The sequence below is a fragment of the Ranitomeya imitator genome, chromosome 4 (genome assembly GCF_032444005.1).
Source record: "Ranitomeya imitator isolate aRanImi1 chromosome 4, aRanImi1.pri, whole genome shotgun sequence".
Classification (NCBI taxonomy): Eukaryota; Metazoa; Chordata; class Amphibia; order Anura; family Dendrobatidae; genus Ranitomeya; species Ranitomeya imitator.
In genome coordinates this window covers 101,243,482-101,271,351 of record NC_091285.1, presented here as the reverse complement: position 1 = coordinate 101,271,351, position 27,870 = coordinate 101,243,482, and the positions used below count along the sequence as shown (strand labels likewise).

General features: G+C 46.9%; 2 protein-coding genes across 4 annotated transcripts in view; one reads left to right on the top strand and one right to left on the bottom strand.

Moving 5' to 3' along the window:
- Positions 1-27,870, bottom strand: part of LOC138674460 (lymphocyte cytosolic protein 2-like) — a 652,779-nt gene that overhangs the window by 70,362 nt on the left and 554,547 nt on the right. The gene's annotated exons all lie outside the window — the stretch shown is intronic.
- Positions 17,502-20,414, top strand: LOC138675545 (uncharacterized). 3 transcript variants are annotated; one of them, XR_011320686.1, is made up of 5 exons: positions 17,502-17,595; positions 17,829-17,992; positions 18,537-18,906; positions 19,253-19,333; positions 19,658-20,414. XR_011320686.1 is itself a non-coding variant. In XM_069763880.1 (4 exons), the coding sequence occupies exons 2-4, from the start codon at positions 17,908-17,910 to the stop codon at positions 19,664-19,666; spliced, it is 1,089 nt and encodes a 362-aa protein (XP_069619981.1). In that variant the 5' UTR covers positions 17,502-17,595; positions 17,829-17,907; the 3' UTR covers positions 19,667-20,414. The 3 variants fall into 3 exon arrangements, 2 of the variants coding, with proteins under 2 accessions (XP_069619981.1, XP_069619980.1); XM_069763880.1 differs by having other exon boundaries at positions 17,829-18,906; XM_069763879.1 differs by having other exon boundaries at positions 17,502-18,906.

Genomic DNA, 27,870 nt, shown 5'->3' with positions numbered 1-27,870 from the left:
GCCCCTCATATTACAATGGTGTGTCTGACGTTGGGTGCGCACCACCACCGCCAGAGACACTTTATTGTACTATGAGGGACCCAGTGGCAGTGCCGTCGACCAAAAGCGGGCACACCCACCTCTTCAGACAAACAGCACTCTCACGGGTGCTGGCGCAAAGTGGCGATACCACGGCCCCGTGTGGGGAGTTTGGCCATTTTGTTAGGAGTAAACATGTCGTATGCTGGACAATCAGGTGCAGAAAATTACGAGATTGGAAAAGTCATTCAGAAGAGTCCACAGGCAAGACCTTTTCATAGGAAAGTTAGGTGTCAGCCGGGCAAGGTGGGGCAAAAGATTTCGAAATCCAGTTGTGGTTCATTTTAATGAAGGTTAGATCATCTACATTTTGGGTAGCCAGACGAGTCCTTTTTTCAGTTAGTATTGAACCTGCAGCACTGAATACTCTTTCTGATAGGACACTAGCTGCCGGGCAAGCAAGCTCCTGCAATGCATATTCTGCCAATTCTGGCCAGGTGTCTAATTTGGATGCCCAGTAATCAAATGGGAATGACGGTTGAGGGAGAACGTCGATAAGGGATGAAAAATAGTTTGTAACCATACTGGACAAATGTTGTCTCCTGTCACTTTGAATTGATGCTGCAGTACCTGTCCTGTCTGCGGTCATAGCAAAATCACTCCACAACCTGGTCAGAAAACCCCTCTGGCCAACGCCACTTCTGATTTCTGCCCCTCTAACACCTCTGGTCTGCTGGTCCCTGGAGCTCGTGTGAGAACGATCACGGGCGCTGTGTGCAGGGAATGCCAGAAGCAAACGGTCAACAAGAGTTGATTGTTTTGTTGCTAATATTAGTTCCAAGTTCTCATGTGGCATAATATTTTGCAATTTGCCTTTATAGCGAAGATCAAGGAGGCAGGCCAACCAGTAATCGTCATCGTTCATCATTTTTGTAATGCGTGTGTCCCTTTTGAGGATACGCAAGGCATAATCCGCCATGTGGGCCAAAGTTCCAGTTGTCAAATCAGCGGTTGTGCTTGGTTGAGGGGCAGTTGCAGGCAAATCTACGTCACTTGTGTCCCTCAAAAAACCAGAACCCGCCCTTGCCACGCCACCAATTTCCAATGACCCCGGGAAAGCTTCCTCATTAAAAATATACTCATCCCCATCATCCTCCTCATCCTCCACCTCCTCTTCGCCCGCTACCTCGTCCTGTACACTGCCCTGACCAGACAATGGCTGACTGTCATCAAGGCTTTCCTCTTCCTCTGGTGCAGACGCCTGATCCTTTATGTGCGTCAAACTTTGCATCAGCAGACACATTAGGGGGATGCTCATGCTTATTATGGCGTTGTCTGCACTAACCAGCCGTGTGCATTCCTCAAAACACTGAAGGACTTGACACATGTCTTGAATCTTCGACCACTGCACACCTGACAACTCCATGTCTGCCATCCTACTGCCTGCCCGTGTATGTGTATCCTCCCACAAAAACATAACAGCCCGCCTCTGTTCGCACAGTCTCTGAAGCATGTGCAGTGTTGAGTTCCACCTTGTAACAACGTCTATGATTAGGCGATGCTGGGGAAGGTTCGAACTGCTACAGCCAACTGTTTCCTAGACCGTGGGCTAGGCAGAACTGTCCCAAACTTGCTGTCCCCTGTGGACCCTGAATCCACCACATTTACCCAGTGTGCCGTGATGGACACGTAACGTCCCTGGCCATGCCTACTGGTCCATGCATCCTCATTAAGCGTGTAGCGTGGTACAGCGTAGTCCATCAGGTCTTTGAAAGCTTCGCTTTCAACTAACCGGTAGGGCATCATCTCTAACGAGATTAGTCTAGCTATGTGGGCGTTCAAACCCTGTGTACGCGGATGCGAGGCTAAGTACTTCCTTTTTCTAACCATAGTCTCATGTAGGGTGAGCTGGACTGGAGAGCTGGAGATCGTGGAACTAGCGGGGGTGCCGATGGACATGGCAGACTGAGAGACGGTGGGAGATGGTATTGTTGCCGCCGGTGCCCTAGATGCAGTGTTTCCTACTACGAAACTGGAGATTCCCTGACCCTGACTGCTTTGGCCTGGCAAAGAAACCTGCACAGATACTGCAGGTGGTGCAGAAAATGGTGGCCCTACACTGCCGGAAGGGATGTTGCGTTGATGAGTAGCTTCATTGGCCGAGGGTGCTACAACCTTAAGGGACGTTTGGTAGTTAGTCCAAGCTTGCAAATGCATGGTGGTTAAATGTCTATGCATGCAACTTGTATTGAGACTTTTCAGATTCTGCCCTCTGCTTAAGGTAGTTGAACATTTTTGACAGATTACTTTGTGCTAATCAATTGGATGTTGTTTAAAAAAATGCCAGACTGCACTCTTTCTAGCATCGGATACCTTTTCAGGCATTGCAGACTGAGCTTTAACCGGATGGCCACGCTGTCTTCCAACAGGTTTTGACTTTGCCACGCGTTTTGGCCAAGATACGGGCCCGGCAGATGGAACCTGTTGCGATGTTGATGCCTGCTGCGGCCCCTCCTCCTCCGCTTCAGAACTGCTGCCGCCTGCACCCTGTTCCCCCAATGGCTGCCAATCGGGGTCAAGAACTGGGTCATCTATTACCTCTTCTTGTAGCTCGTGTGCAACTTCGTCTGTGTCACCGTGTCGGTCGGTGGTATAGCGTTCGTGATGGGGCAACATAGTCTCATCAGGGTCTGATTCTTGATCAGCACCCTGCGAGGGCAATGTTGTGGTCTGAGTCAAAGGACCAGCATAGTAGTCTGGCTGTGGCTGTGCATCAGTGCACTCCATGTCAGATTCAACTTGTAATGGGCATGGACTGTTAACTGCTTCACTTTCTAAGCCAGGGACGGTATGTGTAAAGAGCTCCATGGAGTAACCCGTTGTGTCGCCTGCTGCATTCTTCTCTGTTGTTGTTTTTGCTGAAGAGGACAAGGAAGCGACTTGTCCCTGACCGTGAACATCCACTAACGACGCGCTGCTTTTACTTTTACCAGTTTCACGAGAGGAGGCAAAAGAGCTAGAGGCTGAGTCAGCAAGATAAGCCAAAACTTGCTCTTGATGCTCCGGCTTTAAAAGCGGTTTTCCTACTCCCAGAAAAGGGAGGGTTCGAGGCCTTGTGTAGCCAGACGACGAACCTGGCTCCACAGCTCCAGACTTAGGTGCAATATTTTTTTTCCCACGACCACCTGATGCTCCACCACTACCACTACCCTCATTACCAGCTGACAATGAACGCCCCCGGCCACGACCTCTTCCACCAGACTTCCTCATTGTTTTAAAAACGTTACCAAACGAACGGTATTTGTTGCTGTCACACAACTTACACGGTGAGCTATAACTTCAGTATGATTTAGCTACCCCTTTACAAGTGGGTGAGACCACAACGAAAATCAGCCACAATGTTACACACTCTGTTGTTGTTGGCAACAAATGAGATGGCACACACGCAGGACTGTCACTGAAGCGCAAATGTAAATATTTATCTCCCACTGATTTGTGTTTGTTTTTTTTAAAAGGGAGACTTCAGAAAAAAAAAAAAATAAAAAAAAATTATTTTTTACAGAAGAATTTATAAAACAAATAAAATGAAATGATTGTTTCAGGGAGAATTTAGGAAAAAAAAAAAAAAAAAGGCTTTGTAGGGCCCACTGAGTGAGAGAGGACGCACACAGGAGTCAGGAGTGGCACACAAGCCCAGAGGCCAATATTAACCCCTTCATGACCCAGCCTATTTTGACCTTAAAGACCTTGCCATTTTTTGCAATTCTGACCAGTGTCCCTTTATGAGGTAATAACTCGGGAACGCTTCAACGGATCCTAGCGATTCTGAGATTGTTTTCTCGTGACATATTGGGCTTCATGTTAGTGGTAAATTTAGGTCGATAATTTTTGCGTTTATGTGTGAAAAAATTGGAAATTTGGTGAAAATTTTGAAAATTTCGCAATTTTCAAATTTTGAATTTTTATTCTGTTAAACCAGAGAGATATGTGACACAAAATAGTTAATAAATAACATTTCCCACATGTCTACTTTACATCAGCACAATTTTGGAAACAATTTTTTTTTTTGCTAGGAAGTTATAAGGGTTAAAATTTGACCAGCGATTTCTCATTTTTACAACGAAATTTACAAAACCATTTTTTTTAGGGACCACCTCACATTTGAACTCAGTTTGAGGGGTCTATATGGCTGAAAATACCCAAAAGTGACACCATTCTAAAAACTGCACCCCTCAAGGTACTCAAAACCACATGCAAGAAGTTTATTAACCCTTCAGGTGCTTCACAGCAGCAGAAGCAACATGGAAGGAAAAAATGAACATTTAACTTTTTAGTCACAAAAATGATCTTTCAGCAACAATTTTTTTATTTTCCCAATGGTAAAAGGAGAAACTGAACCACGAAAGTTGTTGTCCAATTTGTCCTGAGTACGCTGATACCTCATATGTGGGGGTAAACCACTGTTTGGGCGCACGGCAGGGCTTGAAAGGGAAGGAGCGCCATTTGACTTTTTGAATGAAAAATTGGCTGCACTCTTTAGCGGACACCATGTCACATTTGGAGAGCCCCCGTGTGCCTAAAAATTTGAGCTCCCCCACAAGTGACCCCATTTTGGAAACTAGACGCCCCAAGGAACTTATCTAGATGCATAGTGAGCACTTTGAACCCCCAGGTGCTTCACAAATTGATCCATAAAAATGAAAAAGTACTTTTTTTTCACAAAAAAATTATTTTAGCCTCAATTTTTTCATTTTCACATGGGCAACAGGATAAAATGGATCATAAAATTTGTTGGGCAATTTCTCCTGAGTACACCGATACCTCATATGTGGGGGTAAACCACTGTTTGGGCACATGCTAAGGCTCGGAAGGGAAGGAGCGCCATTTGACTTTTTGAATGAAAAATTATCTCCATCGTTAGCGGACACCATGTCACGTTTGGAGAGCCGCCGTGTGCCTAAACATTGGAGCTCCCCCACAAGTGACCCCATTTTGGAAACTAGACCACCCAAGGAACTTATCTAGATGCATATTGAGCACTTTGAACCCCCAGGTGCTTCACAAATTGATCCATAAAAATGAAAAAGTACTTTTTTTTCACAAAAATTTTATTTTAGCCTCAATTTTTTTCATTTTCACATGGGCATCAGGGTAAAATGGATGCTAAAATTTGTTGGGCAATATCTCCTGAGTACACCGATACCTCACATGTAGGCGTAAACCACTGTTTAGGCGCACGGCAAGGCTCGGAAGGGAAGGAGCGCCATTTGACTTTTTGAATGAAAAAATAGCTCCAATCGTTAGCGGACACCATGTCACGTTTGGAGAGCCGCCGTGTGCCTAAACATTGGAGCTCCCCCACAAGTGACCCCATTTTGGAAACTAGACCACCCAAGGAACTTATCTAGATGCATATTGAGCACTTTGAACCCCCAGGTGCTTCACAAATTGATCCATAAAAATGAAAAAGTACTTTTTTTTCACAAAAATTTTATTTTAGCCTCAATTTTTTTCATTTTCACATGGGCATCAGGGTAAAATGGATGCTAAAATTTGTTGGGCAATATCTCCTGAGTACACCGATACCTCACATGTAGGCGTAAACCACTGTTTAGGCGCACGGCAAGGCTCGGAAGGGAAGGAGCGCCATTTGACTTTTTGAATGAAAAAATAGCTCCAATCGTTAGCGGACACCATGTCACGTTTGGAGAGCCGCCGTGTGCCTAAACATTGGAGCTCCCCCACAAGTGACCCCATTTTGGAAACTAGACCACCCAAGGAACTTATCTAGATGCATATTGAGCACTTTGAACCCCCAGGTGCTTCACAAATTGATCCATAAAAATGAAAAAGTACTTTTTTTTCACAAAAATTTTATTTTAGCCTCAATTTTTTTCATTTTCACATGGGCATCAGGATAAAATGGATGCTAACATTTGTTGGGCAATATCTCCTGAGTACACCGATACCTCACATGTAGGCGTAAACCACTGTTTAGGCGCACGGCAAGGCTCGGAAGGGAAGGAGCGCCATTTGACTTTTTGAATGAAAAAATAGCTCCAATCTTTAGCGGACACCATGTCACGTTTGGAGAGCCGCCGTGTGCCTAAACATTGGAGCTCCCCCACATATGACCCCATTTTGGAAACTAGACTACCCAAGGAACTTATCTAGATGCATATTGAGCACTTTGAACCCCCAGGTGCTTCACAAATTGATCCATAAAAATGAAAAAGTACTTTTTTTTCACAAAAATTTTATTTTAGCCTCAATTTTTTTCATTTTCACATGGGCATCAGGGTAAAATGGATGCTAAAATTTGTTGGGCAATATCTCCTGAGTACACCGATACCTCACATGTAGGCGTAAACCACTGTTTAGGTGCACGGCAAGGCTCAGAAGGGAAGGAGCGCCATTTGACTTTTTGAATGAAAAAATAGCTCCAATCTTTAGCGGACACCATGTCACGTTTGGAGAGCCGCCGTGTGCCTAAACATTGGAGCTCCCCCACATATGACCCCATTTTGGAAACTAGACCACCCAAGGAACTTATCTAGATGCATATTGAGCACTTTGAACCCCCAGGTGCTTCACAAATTGATCCATAAAAATGAAAAAGTACTTTTTTTTCACAAAAATTTTATTTTAGCCTCAATTTTTTTCATTTTCACATGGGCATCAGGATAAAATGGATGCTAAAATTTGTTGGGCAATATCTCCTGAGTACACCGATACCTCACATGTAGGCGTAAACCACTGTTTAGGCGCACGGCAAGGCTCGGAAGGGAAGGAGCGCCATTTCACTTTTTGAATGAAAAATTAGCTCCAATCGTTAGCGGACACTATGTTGTGTATGGAAGGTATGTAGTGTATGTCAGGTTGGTGTGTGTGTGGTGTAGTATTCACCACACACACACACACACACACACCTGACGTACACTATACCACACCACACCAAACTGACGTACACTACGCCATACACACCCTGACACTACGTCAGGTTGGGTTGTGTAGTGTTAGGTTGGGGTGTGGTGTAGTGTACGTCAGGTAGGTGTGTGTGGTGTAGTGTACACCACACACACACACACACCAACCTGACGTACACTATACCACACCACACACCAACCTGATGTACACTACGCCACACACACCAATCTGACACACTACGTCAGGTTGGTGTGTGTGGTGTAGTGTATGTCAGGTTGGGGTGTGGTGTAGTGTACGTCAGGTAGGTGTGTGTGGTGTACTGTACACCACACACACACACCAACCTGACGTACACTATACCACACCACACACCAACCTGATGTACACTACGCCACACACACCAATCTGACACACTACGTCAGGTTGGTGTGTGTGGTGTAGTGTATGTCAGGCTGGGGTGTGGCGTAGTGTACGTCAGGTAGGTGTGTGTGGTGTACTGTACACCACACACACACACCAACCTGACGTACACTATACCACACCACACACCAACCTGATGTACACTACGCCACACACACCAATCTGACACACTACGTCAGGTTGGTGTGTGTGGTGTAGTGTATGTCAGGTTGGGGTGTGGTGTAGTGTACGTCAGGTAGGTGTGTGTGGTGTACTGTACACCACACACACACACCAACCTGACGTACACTATACCACACCACACACCAACCTGATGTACACTACGCCACACACACCAATCTGACACACTACGTCAGGTTGGTGTGTGTGGTGTAGTGTATGTCAGGTTGGGGTGTGGTGTAGTGTACGTCAGGTAGGTGTGTGTGGTGTACTGTACACCACACACACACACCAACCTGACGTACACTATACCACACCACACACCAACCTGATGTACACTACGCCACACACACCAATCTGACACACTACGTCAGGTTGGTGTGTGTGGTGTAGTGTATGTCAGGTTGGGGTGTGGTGTAGTGTACGTCAGGTTAGTGTGTGTGTGTGGTGTTGTGTATATCAGCCTGGTGTGGGTGAGTTCTGTAGTGGAATATCAGGATGTGGCTAGTCCACGGACGTGTGATGAATTCTGAAGCATTCATTCAAACACAGTGCAGGTTTGTCGGGACACGTTTCACATTGGAAACGAGTTTCCCTTCTTATCCCCCTTTTATAGCACACCCGGCACCTTTTTTTTGCTCTCCCCTCACAGGGAAAATGTTGCACCGGTACCATACGGGAGACTTGAGTTCCAGCAGTGCTGGGGCCCGCTCCTTCCTCGTCTCCAAACATCAGGGCCTTTATCACCGCCTCCTGGAACTGAAGGAAGGTGTTGTTGGTCTGGCCTGCACATCGTGATAGCACGTATGCGTTATACAGTGCCATTTGTACGATGTGCACAGCCAGTTTTTTATACCACACCTTCGTTTTCCGCATGGCACTATAGGGCTGGAGGACTTGATCAGAAAGATCAACTCCCCCCATGTGTTTGTTGTACCCCAGGGCACAGTCCGGTTTGTGGACCTGTGCTGGGGTACCTCGAACAGTGCTGGCCGTGGTGCCGGGACCATGGATTGTTGTCAAGAAAAAGACGTCCCTTTTGTCTTTGAACTTGACCGCAAGCATGTTGCCACTACATTGGGCCCGGCTCTCACCCTTTGGGAGAACCTGCTCAATTAGTGACAAAGGGAGACCCCTCTTGTTTCTGCGCACAGTACCGCAAGCAACGGTAGCTCTGGCAGAGAGGGACTGAAAGAGTGGGATGCTTGTATAAAAGTTATCAACGTACAGATGGTAACCTTTATCAAGCAGTGGGTGAACCAAATCCCACACTATTTTCCCACTCACCCCCAGAGCAGGTGGACAATCTGGGGGCTGGATACTGCTGTCCTTTCCTTGATAAACTCTAAAGCTGAGAGTGTACCCTGAGGTACTCTCACAGATCTTGTAGAGTTTTATCCCGTACCTCGCCCTTTTGCTTGGCAGGTACTGACGGAACTGAAGCCTCCCTTTGAAGTGGATGAGGGATTCATCCACACAAATTTCCCTTTGGGGAATGTACACTTCAGCAAACTTGTTGCTGAAGTGTTCGATGACCGGCCGAATTTTGAACAATCTATCAAAATTCGGGTCATCGCGAGGAAGGATGTCCGTATTGTCCCTAAAGTGGAGAAATTTATGAATCGCCTCAAAACGTTTGCGATTCATAACCATGCCAAATACTGGAGTTTGATATAAAATATCAGTACTCCAGTATTGGCGAAGTTCTGGTTTCTTCACAATTCCCATGTGAAGGACCAGTCCCCAATATTTCATCATTTCTACGGAGTCAACGGGCTTCCAAGTAGTAAATGATGAAACTGGGTTTTGGGCAAAAAATTGCAGGGCGTACAAATTTGTTTGCTCCACCATGAGACTGACGATTGACTCCGAGAAAAAGACTTTGAAAAAGTCTATCTCCCGGAGGTTGGCAGTCTCAAATTGGATTCCTGATTGGGGAATGAAATCAGGAATCCGTGGAGCAAAGTTTTCAGGGACGGGGGTCCAGACGGGGGCACTAGTGCTAGGTTGGGCGTCACTAGCACTAGGTTGGGGGTCACTTACACTTGGCTCCGACTCTCCTCCCCTGGGCTCCGGCTCCCCTCCCCTGGGCTCCGGACGATTTCTCGGCCTGCGACATCTTGGGGGTGGCGAGTCGGTGTCACTAGGGGAGGAAGAGTGGGAGGAATACAGAAAAGTGGGGTCCTCTCCCTCACTATCAGCTTCGGAGGCAAGAAAGGAATATGCCTCCTCAACTGAGTACAGCCTTTGTGACTGGGATGACTGGGATGAGCGGGACATTGTGTGTGTGGTGCGTGTGTAAAAAAAAATCTAAACTTTATTATAGTGTTGCGTGTGCGTGTGTATGTGCGAGTGTTTGGTGCAACTCTTCTGCAGGAGGAGGCTATCAGGTGCGGGGAGCTGTCAGACGCGTGTGGGGGCTGTCAGGCGCGTGGGGGCTGTCAGGCGCGGGGGGCTGTCAGGCGCGGGGGGCTGTCAGGCGCGGGGGGACAGGAGGGGGCTGAGGAGATGCAGCGTCAGATGGAGATGAAGCTGGCAGCAGCAGGTGATCAGGGGGGCAGGGGGTGATCAGGGGGGCAGGGGGTGATCAGTGGGTGATCAGGGGGGCCAGGGGGTGATTAGCGGTGATCACTGAAGAGGGTGATCACCAGGGCAGGAGGGGCTGACAGACACAGGGGCGGTAGCAGAGAAGAAAACGCAGCAGCAGCAGCAGGTGATAAAGGGGGGCAGAGGGGTGATCAGGTGGACTGGGGGGGCAGGGGGTGATCAGGGGGGGCAGGGGGTGATTAGCGGTGATCACTGAAGAGGGTGATCACCAGGGGAGGGGCTGACAGACGCAAACGCGGTAGGAGAGAAGAAAACACAGCAGCAGCAGCGGGTGATGAAGGGGGGCAGAGGGGTGATCAGGTGGACAGTGGGGGGGCAGGGGGTGATCAGGGGGGGTAGGGGGTGATCAGGGGGGGCAGGGGGTGATTAGCTGAAGATCACTGAAGAGGGTGATCACCAGGGGAGGAGGGGCTGACAGACGCAGGGGGCAGTAGGAGAGAAAACACAGCAGCAGCAGCAGGTGATAAAGGGGGGCAGGGGGTGATCAGGTGGACAGGGGGGGGGCAGGGGGTGATCGGGGGGGTAGGGGGTGATCAGGGGGGGGCAGGGGGTGATTAGTGGTGATCACTGAGGAGGGTGATCACCAGGGGAGGAGGGGCTAACAGATGCAGGGGGCGATAGGAGAAAAGAAAGTAGAGCAGCAGCAGGTGATAAAGGGGGGCAGGGGGTGATCAGGTGGACAGGGGGGGGGCAGGGGGTGATCGGGGGGGTAGGGGGTGATCAGGGGGGGGGCAGGGGGTGATTAGTGGTGATCACTGAGGAGGATGATCACCAGGGGAGGAGGGGCTAACAGATGCAGGGGGCGATAGGAGAAAAGAAAATAGAGCAGGAGCTGGTGATAAAGGGGGGCTGGGGGATGATCGGGTGGGGCAGGGGGGAGGGAGCGGAGGTTGGGGGGAGTGGAGGACAGGAGAGGGGAGGTACCTGTCCTCAGCAGCAGCGGTGGTACTGGCGGTAGCAGTGGGGGAGGCGGCGGTGGCAGTGGGGGATACGGCGGCGGCGCTCTGAAGATGTGTGCGGCGGCTGCGGCGGCGATCGCGGAGTCTGGGGGGGCAGGTGAGCAGTCGGGCACCTCGCTCCTCAGCTTCCACGGATGGGATGAAGCTGAGGAGCGAGGCAGACGCTGTTTTTCTCCGCCCCTCCAGCTCTGATTGGAGTGCTAACGTCACATGGACGCTAGCTCCAATCAGAGCTGGAGGGGGTTAAAAAAAGGTCAGCAGCGGTGATCGTAGACCCGGGGGGGCAAAGCCACCCCCCCTGGGGTGAAGTACAGGTCCCCCTGCACCTGCGGGTACGGTGACATTTGAATGACCCCGGTCACCGGACCCGCAGGGAAGCATTCCCGCCATGACGCCACATAGGCGTCATGGGTCGGAATGGCACCGACTTTCATGACGCCTACGTGGCGTCATGGGTCGGGAAGGGGTTAATCTCCCACCGATTGATTTAGTTATTTTTTTTGGTAGATTTTGGAACCCAAATCAAGCAAAAAAATCAATAGGCTTTCTATGGCCCACAATTGGGGAGAGAGAGAGAGATGGCACACCCAGGAGTCAAGACTGGCACACAAGCAGAAGGGGCAATATGAATCTCCCACAGATTTTTTTTTTTTTTTCAGGGAGATTTGAGAGAAAAAAAAATACAAAAAAAATGATTTTTTTCAGGAATAATTTAGAAACCAAAGAAAATAAAATGATTGTTTCAGGGAGAATTTAGAAAACAAATAAAACAAAAAATAGGCTTTCTAGGGCCCACTGAGTGACAGATGACGCACACAGGAGTCAGGAGTGGCACACAAGCCCAGAGGCCAATATTAATCTCCCACTGATTGATTTAGTTATTTTTTTTGGTAGATTTTGGAACCCAAATCAAGCAAAAAAATTAATAGGCTTTCTATGGCCCACAATTGGGGAGAGAGAGAGAGATGGCACACCCAGGAGTCAAGACTGGCACACAAGCAGAAGGGGCAATATGAATCTCCCACAGATTTTTTTTTTTTTTTTTTTTCAGGGAGACTTTAGAGAAAAAAAAATACAAAAAAAATGATTTTTTTCAGGAATAATTTAGAAACCAAAGAAAATAAAATGATTTTTTCAGGAATAATTTAGAAACCAAAGAAAATAAAATGATTTTTTTCAGGAATAATTTAGAAACCAAAGAAAATAAAATGATTTTTTCAGGGAGAATTTAGAAAACAAATAAAACAAAAAATAGGCTTTCTAGGGCCCACTGAGTGACAGATGACGCACACAGGAGTCTGGAGTGGCAGACAAGCCCAGAGGCCAATATTAATCTCCCACTGATTGATTTAGTGATTATTTTTGGTAGATTTTGGAACCCAAATCAAGCAAAAAAATTAATAGGCTTTCTATGGCCCACTATTTGTGAGAGAGATGGCACGCTCAGGACTGGCACACAAGCCCAGAGGCCAATATTAATCTCCCATTTTTTTTTTTTCCAGGGAAAATTTATAAACCCAATAAAAAAAATAATAATAAATAGGCTTTCTATGGCCCACTATCTGAGAGAGAGAGATGGCACGCTTAGGACTGGCACACAAGCCCAAAGGCCAATATTAATCTCCCACTGATTGATTGATTGATTTTTTCAGGTAGAATTATGAACCCAAATCAACCAAAAAAACAAATAGGCTTTCTATGGCCCACTATTTGTGAGAGAGATGGCACGCTCAGGACTGGCACACAAGCCCAGAGGCCAATATTAATCTCCCACTTTTTTTTTTTCCAGGGAAAATTTATAAACCCAATAAAATAATAAAAAAATAGGCTTTCTATGGCCCACTATCTGAGAGAGAGAGAGATGGCACGCTTAGGACTGGCACACAAGCCCAAAGGCCAATATTAATCTCCCACTGATTGATTTAATGATTTTTTCAGGTAGAATTTAGAACCCAAATCAAGCAAAAAAATTAATAGGCTTTCTATGGCCCACTGAGTGAGAGATGGCACACACAGGAGTAAGGAGTGGCACACAAGCCCTGAGGCTAATATTTTTCTCCCACTGATTGATTGATTGATTGATTTTTTCAGGTAGAATTATGAACCCAAATCAACCAAAAAAATAAATAGGCTTTCTATGGCCCACTATTTGTGAGAGAGATGGCACGCTCAGGACTGGCACACAAGCCCAGAGGCCAATATTAATCTCCCATTTTTTTTTTTTTTCCAGGGAAAATTTATAAACCCAATAAAAAAATAATAATAAATAGGCTTTCTATGGCCCACTATCTGAGAGAGAGAGATGGCACGCTTAGGACTGGCACACAAGCCCAAAGGCCAATATTAATCTCCCACTGATTGATTGATTGATTTTTTCAGGTAGAATTATGAACCCAAATCAGAAACCCAAATTGTTCAGGGAACATTTCTGCATATTTGGTCTGTAAAAAACGGACAGTATTTTTATACTTTGTGTGTGACTCCAGCCTTACAGTTAAAGCAAAGTAAATGGGATTTTTAGAAATGTTAGTCCCACTGCACTTCTAATTAAAGCAGTGTAAACTGACCTGCAGTGCGGTTATCAAATCAGCAGCATGTCAATTACTCTTGCTGGTACCGTACCCTGAGCTTTCTGTGCAGATTTTCCCCATAGACTTGCATTAGGTGCAGAAGTTCCGCAGGTAAAAAAAGTGTGTTTTAAGTATATTTCCATGGTGGAAACACAGCAAAAATGCATGTAATATGCTCCTAAGTATATCAATAAAGTTTTGTCAGCCAAATACCAAGAAGTATAAAAAACAACGCAGCATTTTTTAAAGCATGACACACCATAAACAGACAAAAACCGCAATGCCAAAAACGCGATACAAACCCACACAAAAATGCAATGAAAAAACATAAGTAACTTAATTTACGTAATAGGCTCAGAAGTGGTGCCGAAAATCTGCAACATCAAAAGCTCACCATGGGAACATAGCCTTACTTGGATTATATGTATCTTTTATAACTCTATGGGGGGGGGGGTCACAGTGTTGTCTGCCATTTTTTACCCTGAGTCCTAATAAAAAAACAACACTAGACAGATATATGCAGTATACATACACTATATACAGTGCTGATAAAAATAAAAGGAACACTACAATACCACATCCTAGATATCACTGAATGAAATATTTCAGTTGCAAATCTTTATTCATTACATAGTGGAATGTGTTGAGAACAATAAAACATAAAAATAATCAATGTAAATCAAATTGAATATCCCATGGAGGTCTGGATTTGGAATGATACTCAAAATCAAAGGGGAAAATCAAATTACAGGCTTATCCAACTTCAGAGGAAATGCCTCAAGACAAGGAAATGATGCTCAGTAGTCTGTGTGGCCTCCATGTGCCTGTATGACCTCCCTCTACAACACCTGGGCATGCTCCTGATGAGGCGGTGGATGGTCTCATGAGGGATCTCCTCCCAGACCTGGACTAAAGCATCTGCCAACTCCTGGACAGTCTGTGGTGCAACGTGAAGTTGGTGGATGGTGCGAGACATGATGTTCCAGATGTGTTCAGATTCAGGTCTGGGGAATGGGTGGGCCAGTCCATAGCTTCAATGCCTTCATCTTGCAGGAACTGCTGACACACTTCAGCCACATGACGTCTGGCATTGTCCTGCATTAGGAGGAATCCAGGGCCAACCACACAAACATATGGTCTCACAAGGGGTCTGAGGATCTCATCTCAGTACCTAATGGCAGTCAGGCTAAATCTGGCGAGCACATGGAGCGCTGTGCAGCCATCCAAAGAAATGCCTCCCCACACCATTACTGACCCACTGCCAAACCGGTCATGCTGAAAGTTGTTGCAGGCAGCAGATCGCTCTCCACAGCATCTCTAGACTCTATCACGTCTGTCACATGTGCTCAGTGTGAACCTGCTTTCCTCTGTGAAGAGCATAGGGTGCCAGTGGCGAGTTTGCCAATCCTGGTGTTTTGTGGCAAATGCCAATCGTCCTGCACGGTGTTGGGCTGTGAGCAAAAACTCCATCTGTGAATGTCGGGCACGCTGACATTCCTCATGGACAAACGAAAAGAGAAAGGGTAGACTAAAAATAGTATGCACAACCCAAAATATAGAGACAATCGGTAGTACTATAAAGCAAAACACCTTTATTAAACACCTCAAAAAACATGTTAAAAACATTTAAAAACAAATGTACAAATCCCTATACCCATCATATCCCATAATAAATGACAATCCCATAATACAATAGGAAAACAGTAATATCCTACCCTAGATGCACCTAGTCACATATGCTCTCCTGCAAAAATGTGCCTATACAGGCCGCAAAGGACTCGACCACAATATGTCAGTATCCACTGCTAATAACCAAAAAATGAAACATCCATGCAATACATGGTCCTGAGATTGGAATGTGATAGCATGCTATATAACAGCTGTGGATACAACCTGTCCTGCGTCAATTCTGGTATATGGAGATGCAGCAATGTCAAAGGGCACAGAGCACCACAAGAGTTAAATCCACATAGAGCCAGGGAACATAACAGCCCCAAAATGGCCCTGAGGTAGGAGAAGGATAAGGTGGGAGCGCACCCCACGCGTATCGCTGCCTCCGCAGCTTCGTCAGGGGAAGTGAAACTAAAGGTGCAACAGTGTGTGCTTAAATAATAAATCCAATAAGGTAAATTGCATACCGGTGTGGGAGAGAGAGAGGTAAAAGCCGGAAGACGCCGGCGACGCCATGACGACAGGAACACAATCATAATGAACGGCAATCCTAGAGCGTCCAAAGGGTCACATGCGCACGCGCAAACCGCGGTATTCCATAGGACCACGTTGCGCACGCGCCGTGCCAGCCGGCTAGATGGACACGTCATAGGACACAGGGCAAAGAGAAATGGAATAAAGCCCGAGGACCGGACTAAGCTAGCGAGGCCGGCTAGATGGACACATCATGGGACACAGAGCAGAGGGGGTGGGATAAGGACCAAAAAGCCAGAGAGGGGGGAAGGGAGGGAAAAAAAAAAAAAAAAAAAAAAAAAAAAAAAAAAACACAACAGGTAAAAAGAGGGCAGAGTGTGCATGTTGCAGCAAGACACAGAGGCACAAGATATCCACCCGCAGAATGCCGGGAGATATCACAATCATAGACATATACTAGTGATTAAAGGCAAAACCGCCAAAGGACACAAAAAGACAGGGCATATAAAGCCACCCAGAAAACCTGAAAGGGAGAAAGGAATATTATTATTGTTGGCAAGTGCACAGATATAAGTGCACGTAAACACCTATACAGCAACCATATACAGTATATAACAATATCAGGCAAAAAACACACACATATATAAATATAAACAGACTGATGTCCCTTGAGTCCGTAAGTATATGTACGAGTATTCTCTCAATGCCGCTATGTAGACGTTTCCGGTCCCCAGCTTATAGTCCCATAGTCGATGAGGCCGACACCATCCAGATCTATACGAGAGAAAGCACTCTTCATCACAAGCCCCTTCCGACTTGCCAATCTCAAATGCGCATCCGAGCCCATGGTCCATAATAGGAGTTTGCCATAAAATCCGCATTGTAGCTGTGAGAGCAAAATCTCTTCTGCATAAGATGTCCTTCCATTTGCCCTAATGGCATGCCGCACATCCACCCTCCAGGGTCCACTTCATTATCTAATGTATCAAAGACCTCTGCATCCATGTTGGTCCCCACAGTAAGCTTGTAATATCCATATCCCAATTTCCAGGGATGATCATCACCCTTTTGGGTGCGTCCTCAGCCTTCCTGAATGGAGACAAATGCAAAATTAGATATGGGCACCAAATCTGAAGGGAACCAAATCAGACGTCCCAGAAACTAAAAATACCCCAATGAATCTACGCGCCAACTATCCTAGGAACCCCGTGAAGAGCAATTCCTCATTTAGGCCCATGGGTGCGACCGCCTGAAGATCGAAAATCCACCTGGACTCAGCACGCAAGAGATAGTTAGATATATTGCCACCCCTTTCGCCACAGGAAACCCTCTGTAACCCCACAACTTGCAAATCAATGGGCGAACCCCTATGTTTCAGCAAGAAATGCGCCGCCACAGGAGTCAAGATTTTACCTTTGCCTTGGTCCGTAGCCGCCAGGCGTATGGTTGATACGTGTTTTTGAAACCTCTTACGTAGTTCCTGGGATGTTTGCCCTACATAGATCATATTACAAGGGCAAATTAGCACATAAATAACATTTCTGCTCCTGCAGTTGATGTAAGCCTTTAACGCATGTCTGCTGGAGTTCGTGGGGTGTGTAAATATGTCCCGGGTGGGCGTCATAAAGGGGCAGACATTACATTCCCCACAGGGGAATGATCCCTTGAGGACAATACCCCTATTAAGGGGCAGAAATAGATCCCTTAAAACGCCTTCCTTTTCCTTGGTACCCGCAATCAAGATATTCTTTGAGCTGGTGAAACGAGACATTCTGGCAATGCCAACACAGGTGGGTAGATCCTCTAACCTTAATCTTGCCGAAAAACGGGCCTTGCGGGACTTACAAAGCAACAAGGAATTTGTGATTAAAGAGGCGGATAAGGGGGGCAATGTGGTGCTGTGGTCAATTGAAGCATATTTAGAGGAGGCCAATAGACAGCTCACTAACCCCAGATGCTATCAAAAATTACCTTCAGATCCCACGGCAGTGTTTGCGTCTAAATTTGACTCTTTACTCTGCAGGACGCTAAGTTTCGGCATTATCTCGCCCCAAGAGAAAAAATATTTATGGGTGGAACATCCGGTCACGGCAACATTTTATATGTTGCCGAAGATACATAAAGACGAGAAGAAACCACCAGGAAGGCCGATTGTTTCTAGCATTGGGAGTATCTGCGAGCGGGCAAGTGAGTATTTGGACTTCTTCTTCCAGCCAATAGTCACGGCCTTGCCCTCCTTTATAAGGGATTCTGCCCATTTTATTGAGGTCTGTGGACGGATAGAACTGCCGGGAGAATTCTACCTGGTAACTTGTGATGTGGAGTCTTTGTACTCCAACATCAAGCATAGTGATGGCCTGCATGCGGTTACTTTTTGCCTAGACAAACTGTCACACTCAGATCGGGGGCATGATTCTTTTCTGTTGGATCTGCTGAAATTTGTTCTTCATCACAACTATTTTTTGTTTGACAGAACATTTTATTTACAGACAGCTGGAGTGGCAATGGGGGCGAAATGTGCACCAACCTACGCAAACATCTTCTTAGGTTGGTGGGAGGAGGTGTTTGTGTACCCATCCCTGGCATATCAACATCATGTCCGGAATTGGCATCGCTATATCGATGACTTATTCTTTATTTGGTCGGGCAGCAGGGAGGGTTGTACTGATTTCATCCACAGCCTCAATTCCAACCCCCATAATATCTTTTTAACCCACTCTATTTCCAACAGTTCGACTAGCTTTCTGGATCTGAGAATTTTCGTACAAGGGAACAAGCTGGTCACGGACCTTTTCCGGAAGCCCACTGCTACTAACGCTCTTTTGGAGTTCAACAGTTTTCACCCTTGGCACACGAAGGTGGGCGTCCCGACGGGACAATTTTTACGCATTAGACGTAATTGCACTCGGGATCAAGACTTTCTGATGCAAGCTCGGGATCTGACGGACCGCTTCAGACAGAGGAGTTATCCCAAACGAGTGGTTGCCACGGCTTTCCAGCGAGCAAGACAACATGATCAGGCCTCACTTTTGATTCCTGTGGGTCGTTCCCGAGAATCGCAGACGAGGTTCATCACGGACTATAATGACAGCTGGGGGCAGGTAAGACACATCCTCACTAGACATTGGCCGATCTCGCAAACAGATATGCAAACCACACAAGTCATCAGCAATAGGCCGTTATTGACATCTAGAAGAGCCCCGAATCTGAGGCAGTTGTTGACCAGGAGCCATTTTTCTAGGCCCACGGTCAAACTTAATAGGGGTATTGTCCTCAAGGGATCATTCCCCTGTGGGGAATGTAATGTCTGCCCCTTTATGACGCCCACCCGGGACATATTTACACACCCCACGAACTCCAGCAGACATGCGTTAAAGGCTTACATCAACTGCAGGAGCAGAAATGTTATTTATGTGCTAATTTGCCCTTGTAATATGATCTATGTAGGGCAAACATCCCAGGAACTACGTAAGAGGTTTCAAAAACACGTATCAACCATACGCCTGGCGGCTACGGACCAAGGCAAAGGTAAAATCTTGACTCCTGTGGCGGCGCATTTCTTGCTGAAACATAGGGGTTCGCCCATTGATTTGCAAGTTGTGGGGTTACAGAGGGTTTCCTGTGGCGAAAGGGGTGGCAATATATCTAACTATCTCTTGCGTGCTGAGTCCAGGTGGATTTTCGATCTTCAGGCGGTCGCACCCATGGGCCTAAATGAGGAATTGCTCTTCACGGGGTTCCTAGGATAGTTGGCGCGTAGATTCATTGGGGTATTTTTAGTTTCTGGGACGTCTGATTTGGTTCCCTTCAGATTTGGTGCCCATATCTAATTTTGCATTTGTCTCCATTCAGGAAGGCTGAGGACGCACCCAAAAGGGTGATGATCATCCCTGGAAATTGGGATATGGATATTACAAGCTTACTGTGGGGACCAACATGGATGCAGAGGTCTTTGATACATTAGATAATGAAGTGGACCCTGGAGGGTGGATGTGCGGCATGCCATTAGGGCAAATGGAAGGACATCTTATGCAGAAGAGATTTTGCTCTCACAGCTACAATGCGGATTTTATGGCAAACTCCTATTATGGACCATGGGCTCGGATGCGCATTTGAGATTGGCAAGTCGGAAGGGGCTTGTGATGAAGAGTGCTTTCTCTCGTATAGATCTGGATGGTGTCGGCCTCATCGACTATGGGACTATAAGCTGGGGACCGGAAACGTCTACATAGCGGCATTGAGAGAATACTCGTACATATACTTACGGACTCAAGGGACATCAGTCTGTTTATATTTATATATGTGTGTGTTTTTTGCCTGATATTGTTATATACTGTATATGGTTGCTGTATAGGTGTTTACGTGCACTTATACCTGTGCACTTGCCAACAATAATAATATTCCTTTCTCCCTTTCAGGTTTTCTGGGTGGCTTTATATGCCCTGTCTTTTTGTGTCCTTTGGCGGTTTTGCCTTTAATCACTAGTATATGTCTATGATTGTGATATCTCCCGGCATTCTGCGGGTGGATATCTTGTGCCTCTGTGTCTTGCTGCAACATGCACACTCTGCCCTCTTTTTACCTGTTGTGTTTTTTTTTTTTTTTTCCCTCCCTTCCCCCCTCTCTGGCTTTTTGGTCCTTATCCCACCCCCTCTGCTCTGTGTCCCATGATGTGTCCATCTAGCCGGCCTCGCTAGCTTAGTCCGGTCCTCGGGCTTTATTCCATTTCTCTTTGCCCTGTGTCCTATGACGTGTCCATCTAGCCGGCTGGCACGGCGCGTGCGCAACGTGGTCCTATGGAATACCGCGGTTTGCGCGTGCGCATGTGACCCTTTGGACGCTCTAGGATTGCCGTTCATTATGATTGTGTTCCTGTCGTCATGGCGTCGCCGGCGTCTTCCGGCTTTTACCTCTCTCTCTCCCACACCGGTATGCAATTTACCTTATTGGATTTATTATTTAAGCACACACTGTTGCACCTTTAGTTTCACTTCCCCTGACGAAGCTGCGGAGGCAGCGATACGCGTGGGGTGCGCTCCCACCTTATCCTTCTCCTACCTCAGGGCCATTTTGGGGCTGTTATGTTCCCTGGCTCTATGTGGATTTAACTCTTGTGGTGCTCTGTGCCCTTTGACATTGCTGCATCTCCATATACCAGAATTGACGCAGGACAGGTTGTATCCACAGCTGTTATATAGCATGCTATCACATTCCAATCTCAGGACCATGTATTGCATGGATGTTTCATTTTTTGGTTATTAGCAGTGGATACTGACATATTGTGGTCGAGTCCTTTGCGGCCTGTATAGGCACATTTTTGCAGGAGAGCATATGTGACTAGGTGCATCTAGGGTAGGATATTACTGTTTTCCTATTGTATTATGGGATTGTCATTTATTATGGGATATGATGGGTATAGGGATTTGTACATTTGTTTTTAAATGTTTTTAACATGTTTTTTGAGGTGTTTAATAAAGGTGTTTTGCTTTATAGTACTACCGATTGTCTCTATATTTTGGGTTGTGCATACTATTTTTAGTCTACCCTTTCTCTTTTCGTTTGTCCTGTTCTATTTATAGACTAAGTATTGCACCCCTTGATGGTGACTGTGACATTATATATTGGTGCGCCCCTTTCTATCTTTACTCTTGTGACATTCCTCATGGAGTCAGTTTGTAACTGTTTGTGCAGACTCATCCACATTTCTGGCCTGCTGGAGGTCATTTTGCAGGGGTCTGGCAGTGCTCCTGGATCGCCCCCACGTAAGGGCAATGGGGTACTCGGTACCGGGTTCTTTAGTTCCCTCTTAGCGAGGATGTCACGGTGGCCCGACCCGGACCGTGGCCCTAAGAGGGGCGCCCAATAAAGGGTAGAGTTTGTAGATAACGGTAGTGTTCGTGACGCCACCTGTGGTATTCGGTCAGGGTGACCGACACTGCTTGGGGGTCCGCTGGGGTGATGGAATGGCAGCTAGATGGTATACCTTCCCGCAGGTGAAGTATATCCCCAGGGCTTAAACCCCCACCCCCACCCCCATTAAATCCAGCACTCCCGGGCTGGGAAAAGAACACAACAATTACAGGTTAGCAAAAGACATGCAAATTTTTGAAATGCTATGAAACAAATTAATTTAACAGTGCTTCCCTTTATGGGAGGTGAGAACACTTGAACGTTGCAATCAAGAACATATTTACATTGTGCATTTGACTGTTAAAGGCAGATTGGAAAACTATTACTATCGAACTATGAAATACAATTACCCATACAGCTGTTCTATCTACTAAATGCAAGTACCCTCTAAGGGTATACTATAATTAACCCTTAATGTGCAATTCAACATTTTCCTTATCTTTCTTCCTTCTATGAAGGACTATCTGTCTACCCCCACGGGTCTACTGCATTTTTCTTCCTAAAACCTCAATTTTATTTAAAGGACAACATTAAACATTCTACCACTATCTAGATACATATTACCAGCTATGTAAATATTATTAAAGGTGCAACAACCGAACATTCCCTTTAAGAGGGAAACTAGTCTTTTCTGAGGTAGTGCAAACAACCAACAAGTCAGTAATCAACTTTAAGACCATAGAAACTTTCACGTCGTCATTAGGAACAGTTTCTTCGCAAAGTCTTCTTGTTTGTAACACCAGTAGAGAGCACCTTTAAGAAGGTGCAAACTATATACAGGAACAGTTTTTGACCATGCTCAATTCATGATTCCACAGTTCTTTAAAACCATGATAACTTGTGCAAAACTGGAACAAATAGGGATCCCGGGTAAGCGAAGGGATCCCTTTAAGAATTAACCCTGGACGGGTTTGAAGCAGCAGAAAGTAGGAAAACAAACAGTTAACTATTTACAGCTTTATGGTTTCGAGGTTTACTCGAGCTCCACTTAGGCCTTACCGGGCAGGTAGGCCTCTGCGGCTCAGGAAGACTCACATCCCAGTCTACTCACGGCGCCAAGTGTACTTCATGAGCCCGTTCCTCCTGCACAACCAGGTTGTGCGCAGCTATAAAGGTCTGTGTGGTCTGGTGAATGATGCCAGGGACGGTAAGGGTTACTGCGGCAGCCTCAGCGGCGAGTTCTTCTTCCAGGGTCCTGGAGACCGCCACGACAGCTGTGCATCTTTGTATATCCTGGGCCCACCAGCCGTTCCCCTTTGGTACTGGCGGTAGGTTACTGCATCTCCCGGTTTCAGGACGGGGTCTCCACCTTTTCCATACAAGCAGGCCTCTACCTCCTCCCGGGTGACGTGGACCCTCACCGACGACCCAATCTCTTGTACAAAACCTTTTCCTCTCTGGGGTTGGTAGACTATCACAACGCCCCACTTTGGCAAAGAACCATCCAGCAGCTCGCCGCGAGCCTCCCGCTCCACCTCTCGCGCGTATTCCGCAATCAAATGCCTCCAGTACTCCCCCCATGGAAAGGGTCCAAGGTCGTGCCCCCCTGGTGGTCTAGGGTCATGCGACAGGAACGCCAAGGGTCCAGTAGTCGCGACCATGGGCGGTACAGGAGCGGAGAGGGAGCGATCTCTCTGAGAGCCGCGGCACCGGACACCTGTACCCGTGGCGACTCCCTCAGTGCCACTCCACTCTTCTGGGGTCGGCGCCAGGGCTGGTGCAGGCAATGGAGCTCCTGTGGACAGCTCCCACGGGTCTATTCTCTCCAGCGGTGGCATGCCGGTGTAATCCTCCGGTGACGGGGATCGGTGTGGGGCCATTCTTTTTTGGAGGTCCCCTCTGGTCTCCAACTCCGTGCCTTCTGAGTCATAGTTTCGTTTCTTTGGTCCCCGCCCATCATAGAGAAGTAGGAGGTGGACCTCGGCTGCTGACGGACACGTCCTCAGGATACAGAAATACTTAGACTGGGCGGCCATTGTTGTTCGCGCTTCTCAGTTCGTTCACGCCCACAACTCCACACCCTTCTTCTTCTCCAGCGCTCCTCGTGGCGCAATAATGGCGGCAATTTTTGGCAGTAAATGGCAATACACAGTCCTTTCAGCAGAAACAGATCAAACACAATTCTAGCACAGTTCTAAGGTGCACATGACCCAATTCTTCAGTCTTAAGTAGATCCTGTTCGTGACGCCAAGATTTGGATCGCCCCCACGTAAGGGCAATGTGGTACTCAGTACCGGGTCCTTCAGTTCCCTCAGCGAGGATGTCACGATGGCCCGACCCGGACAGTGGCTCTATAAGGGGCGCCCAATAAAGGGTAGAGTTTGTAGAGAACGGTAGTGTTCGTGATGCCACCTGTGGTATTCTGTCAGGGTGACCGACGCTGCTTGGGGGTCCGCTGGGGTGATGGAATGGCAGCTAGATGGTATACCTTCCCACGGTGAAGTATATCCCCAGGGCTTCCCAGAAGTGTAGATGGTGATGGTGGGTGGTGCAAGGCGCGGTGAATAATGAGGACACAATGGGTGCATTCTCTTTACCTTTACTGAATGCTTCAGCATCCACAGTCCAGAGTGCCGGATGACAGGGTAGGCAGAGTCCAGCCGGTCTGATGGCAATTCCAGAGTCCCCTTATCCAGGTGGAAATCAGTTGCCTTCCCCTTGCGCACAGTAACGTAGTAGGTCCCTACTTGCATTAGCCACCATAAGGTCCTCACTCTTGGTACTTCTCTCTCTCTGTCCCCCAGATGGATAGGACATAACCCGTATGATGGTGGTGGCCTGAGGCTATTTTATAGGGACCCTAGTGTCGCCCCTCCTCCGCGTTGCCACCTTGTCTGCTTAGGTGTTTAGGTCGGACAGCCAACTTGGAATCGACTGCCCTGCTGGTCTCTGAAGTAAAGCGTAGAGTCTATTACTTCCTCGGTGTTCCGGCCACCGGATCTGCGCTTCAGATGGAGGCAGCCTGCTTCTAGCTGGTCTCCCACTGATGTTTTACTCTTGTTGCTATGACTTCTGTGCTCACTCAATACGACACACTTCCTTTTGTGTCCTTTCTTAGGAGGCTGCCGCATGGGTTGCAGGCGCAGCTCCGTGTCCTTCTTTTCCTGGGCTGACGCCAGTCTGCTCCTCTCCTCTCCTTCTGACTCCTGACTCCGACTCCCTCTGACTGCCTAACTTCCTAACCAACCCACCAGTTTTACCCTTTCTGAGGAGTGGCCTAGAAAATAGAACCCTTAGCTCCCCCTGGTGGAACGGCGTGTGAAGTGTGTGTGTGGCTGTGATACCTGGCAGGGTGAACTCCTTTGGTGCCATCAGACGTAACATCGCTCCCCCTGGTGGAATAACGACATTACTGCAACGACCAGGACTCTGGGGCGCTGCACTCCTCCTGTTCCTTCTTGCACAAAGGCTGAGGTAGCAGTTGTTGCCCTCCCACGGCCCCCTCCACATCTCCTGTCGTACTGGCTTGTCTCCTGTTAGCACCTCCACCTCTGGACACTACGTTGACAGACACAGCAAACCTTCTTGCCACAGCTCACATTGATGTGCCATCCTGGATAAGCTGCACTACCTAAGCCACTTATGTGTGTTGTAGAGTCCGTCTCATGCTACCACGAGTGTGAAAGCACAACCAACATTCAAAAGTGACCAAAACATCAGCCAGAAAGCATTGGTACTGAGATGTGGTCTGTGGTCCCCCCTGCAGAACCACTCCTTTATTGAGTGTGTCTTGATAATTGCCAATAATTTTCATCTGTTGTCTATTCCATTTTCCAACAGCAAGTGAATTTGATTGTCAAACAATGTTGTTTCCTAAGTGGACAGTTTGATTTCACAGAAGTTTCAGTTACTTGGAGTTATATTCTGTTGTTTAAGTATTCCCTTTATTTTTTTGAGCAGTGCATTATATAATGCTGGCATAGTCCACTTAAGGACAAAATGGGCTAATAAAGACTTTACTAGGATGTTAATTAAAATGGCAAAGTCTAGCTATATTTCTAATTTTATAATTTTACAGCCCAGGTCGCTTCGTTACTAGTGCCTCTTTCAGATTGGTACTTATCCTGCATAGCTTGATTTTATGGCTGGAGACTGATTTAGCAGTGCAGGTTTCTTTAATTGTTCTGGCTTTCCTAAAGGCCTAAACACATATTTGTTATTATTGTATATATATATATATATATATATATATATATATATATATATATATATATATATATATAAAGAATATGACTCATTAAGAGAAAGTAACCCAGAGTTAAGAGCCATTTACAGTGTGGTCAATCATCCACCGCAATCAAATGGCACTCTTTGAATTGTGATTTGCAGTGTTGCAGAATGAGGACTGAAGTTAAAGGGAAACTGTCACCCCTTTTTTTCGATATGAGATAAAAATATGGCTCAATAGGGCCTGATCTCTGCTTTGCATCAGTACCTTTCCTATAACCGGATTCCCCACCTTTGCTGAGAAAATACCTAAGTAATCTCTCCCCCCGCTCCACGGCGTGCTTTACGTAACAAGATCTGTTAATAGCACAGATCCTGTTTAGTTTCCACGCGTGTGCATTGAATTGGCCTCTAGCGCCGATGCAGTACATCAAGGAAAATGCTGGTGCATGCGCAATAATGAGTTGTATGCTTTGCCCACTGTTGGGCAAAACATACTGCGCACGAGCGAGAGGCCACTTTAATGCGCAGGCGCAGAAAACAACGCCCGCCAATGCAGGGCGTTAATGTCTAGAGCAAGGCAGGAGGTGGGGAGAAACGGCGAATAGGCTACGCCCATCGGATCGGACCGAGGTGATTGACATACGAAAACGGAGAGATTACTAAGGTATTTTCTCAGCAAAGGGGGGGATATGAAAGGTACTGATGTAATGCAGAGTTCAGGCCCTATTGAACAATATTTTTATCTTATATCGAAAAAACGGGGTGACAGGTTCCCTATAACACTGGTAATCAAAAGTTCAGGGCTTTTTAGGTGAACTTCATGATCAGATACAGTACAAGATAGCTCCATTTACATTTACATCAGCAATTGTTAGTTACTGCAATTCAAACCCAATTCAGGGCCTGATCTGTAATACTTTATAATGTACCGAGCCGCGTTGCTCCAACTGTGCACACTGTGTACATACTGTATGGTCGCAGCATAAGCTGCCAAAAGACAATCGGTGAGTGTTCCTGTTCATGGACCCCTATTAATCTGATACTGATCAGTCCTGCAAATATTCATCCATGCCAAAGCAACCCCTTGATACACTTAACATATTTAAATACTATTTGTGTGCAAAGCAAAGTAGCACGCATATAGTTTTAAAGGGAATCTGTCTGCAGTATTTCACACCTCAAAATGCAGGTGCTTCTCACAAAATTAGAATATCATCAAAAAATTAATTTATTTCAGTTCTTCTATACAAAAAGTGAAGCTCATATATTATATATTGTCATTACAACACAGTGATCTATTTCAAGTGTTTATTTCTATTACTGTTGATGATTATGGCTTACAGCCAATGAAAACTCAAAAGTCATTATCGTAAATTACCGTATATACTCGAGTATAAGCCGAGATTTTCAGGCCAAAGTTTTGGGCTGAAAGTGCCCCCCTCAGCTTATACTCGAGTCACGGTAGCGGTGGGGTCGGCGGGTGAGGGGGAGAGGGCGCTGAGGTATACTTACCTAGTCCCAGCGATCCTCGCGCTGTCCCTGCTGTCCCACGGGCTTCGGCGCTGCAGCTTCTTCCCCTCTTCAGCGGTCACGTGGGACCGCTCATTAGAAAAATGAATAGGTGGCTCCACCTCCCATAGGGGCGGAGCCGCCTATTCATTTCTCTAATCAGCGGTGCCGGTGACCGCTGATAGAGAAAGAAGCTGCAGCACAGAAGACAGGAGGGGACAGGCGGGGACAGCGCGAGGATCGCCAGGACTAGGTGAGTATGTTATATTCACCTGTCCACGTTCCAGCCGCCGGGCGCCGATCCATCTTCCCGGCGTCTATCTGCGCTCTGACTGTTCAGGTCAGAGGGCGCGATGACGCACTAGTGTGCGCGGCGCCCTCTGCCTGATCAGTCAGAGCAGAGAGACGCCGGGACCAGACGCTGGGAGCTGCAATCAGCGAGGTGAGTATGGCTTTTTTTTTTTTTATTGCAGCAG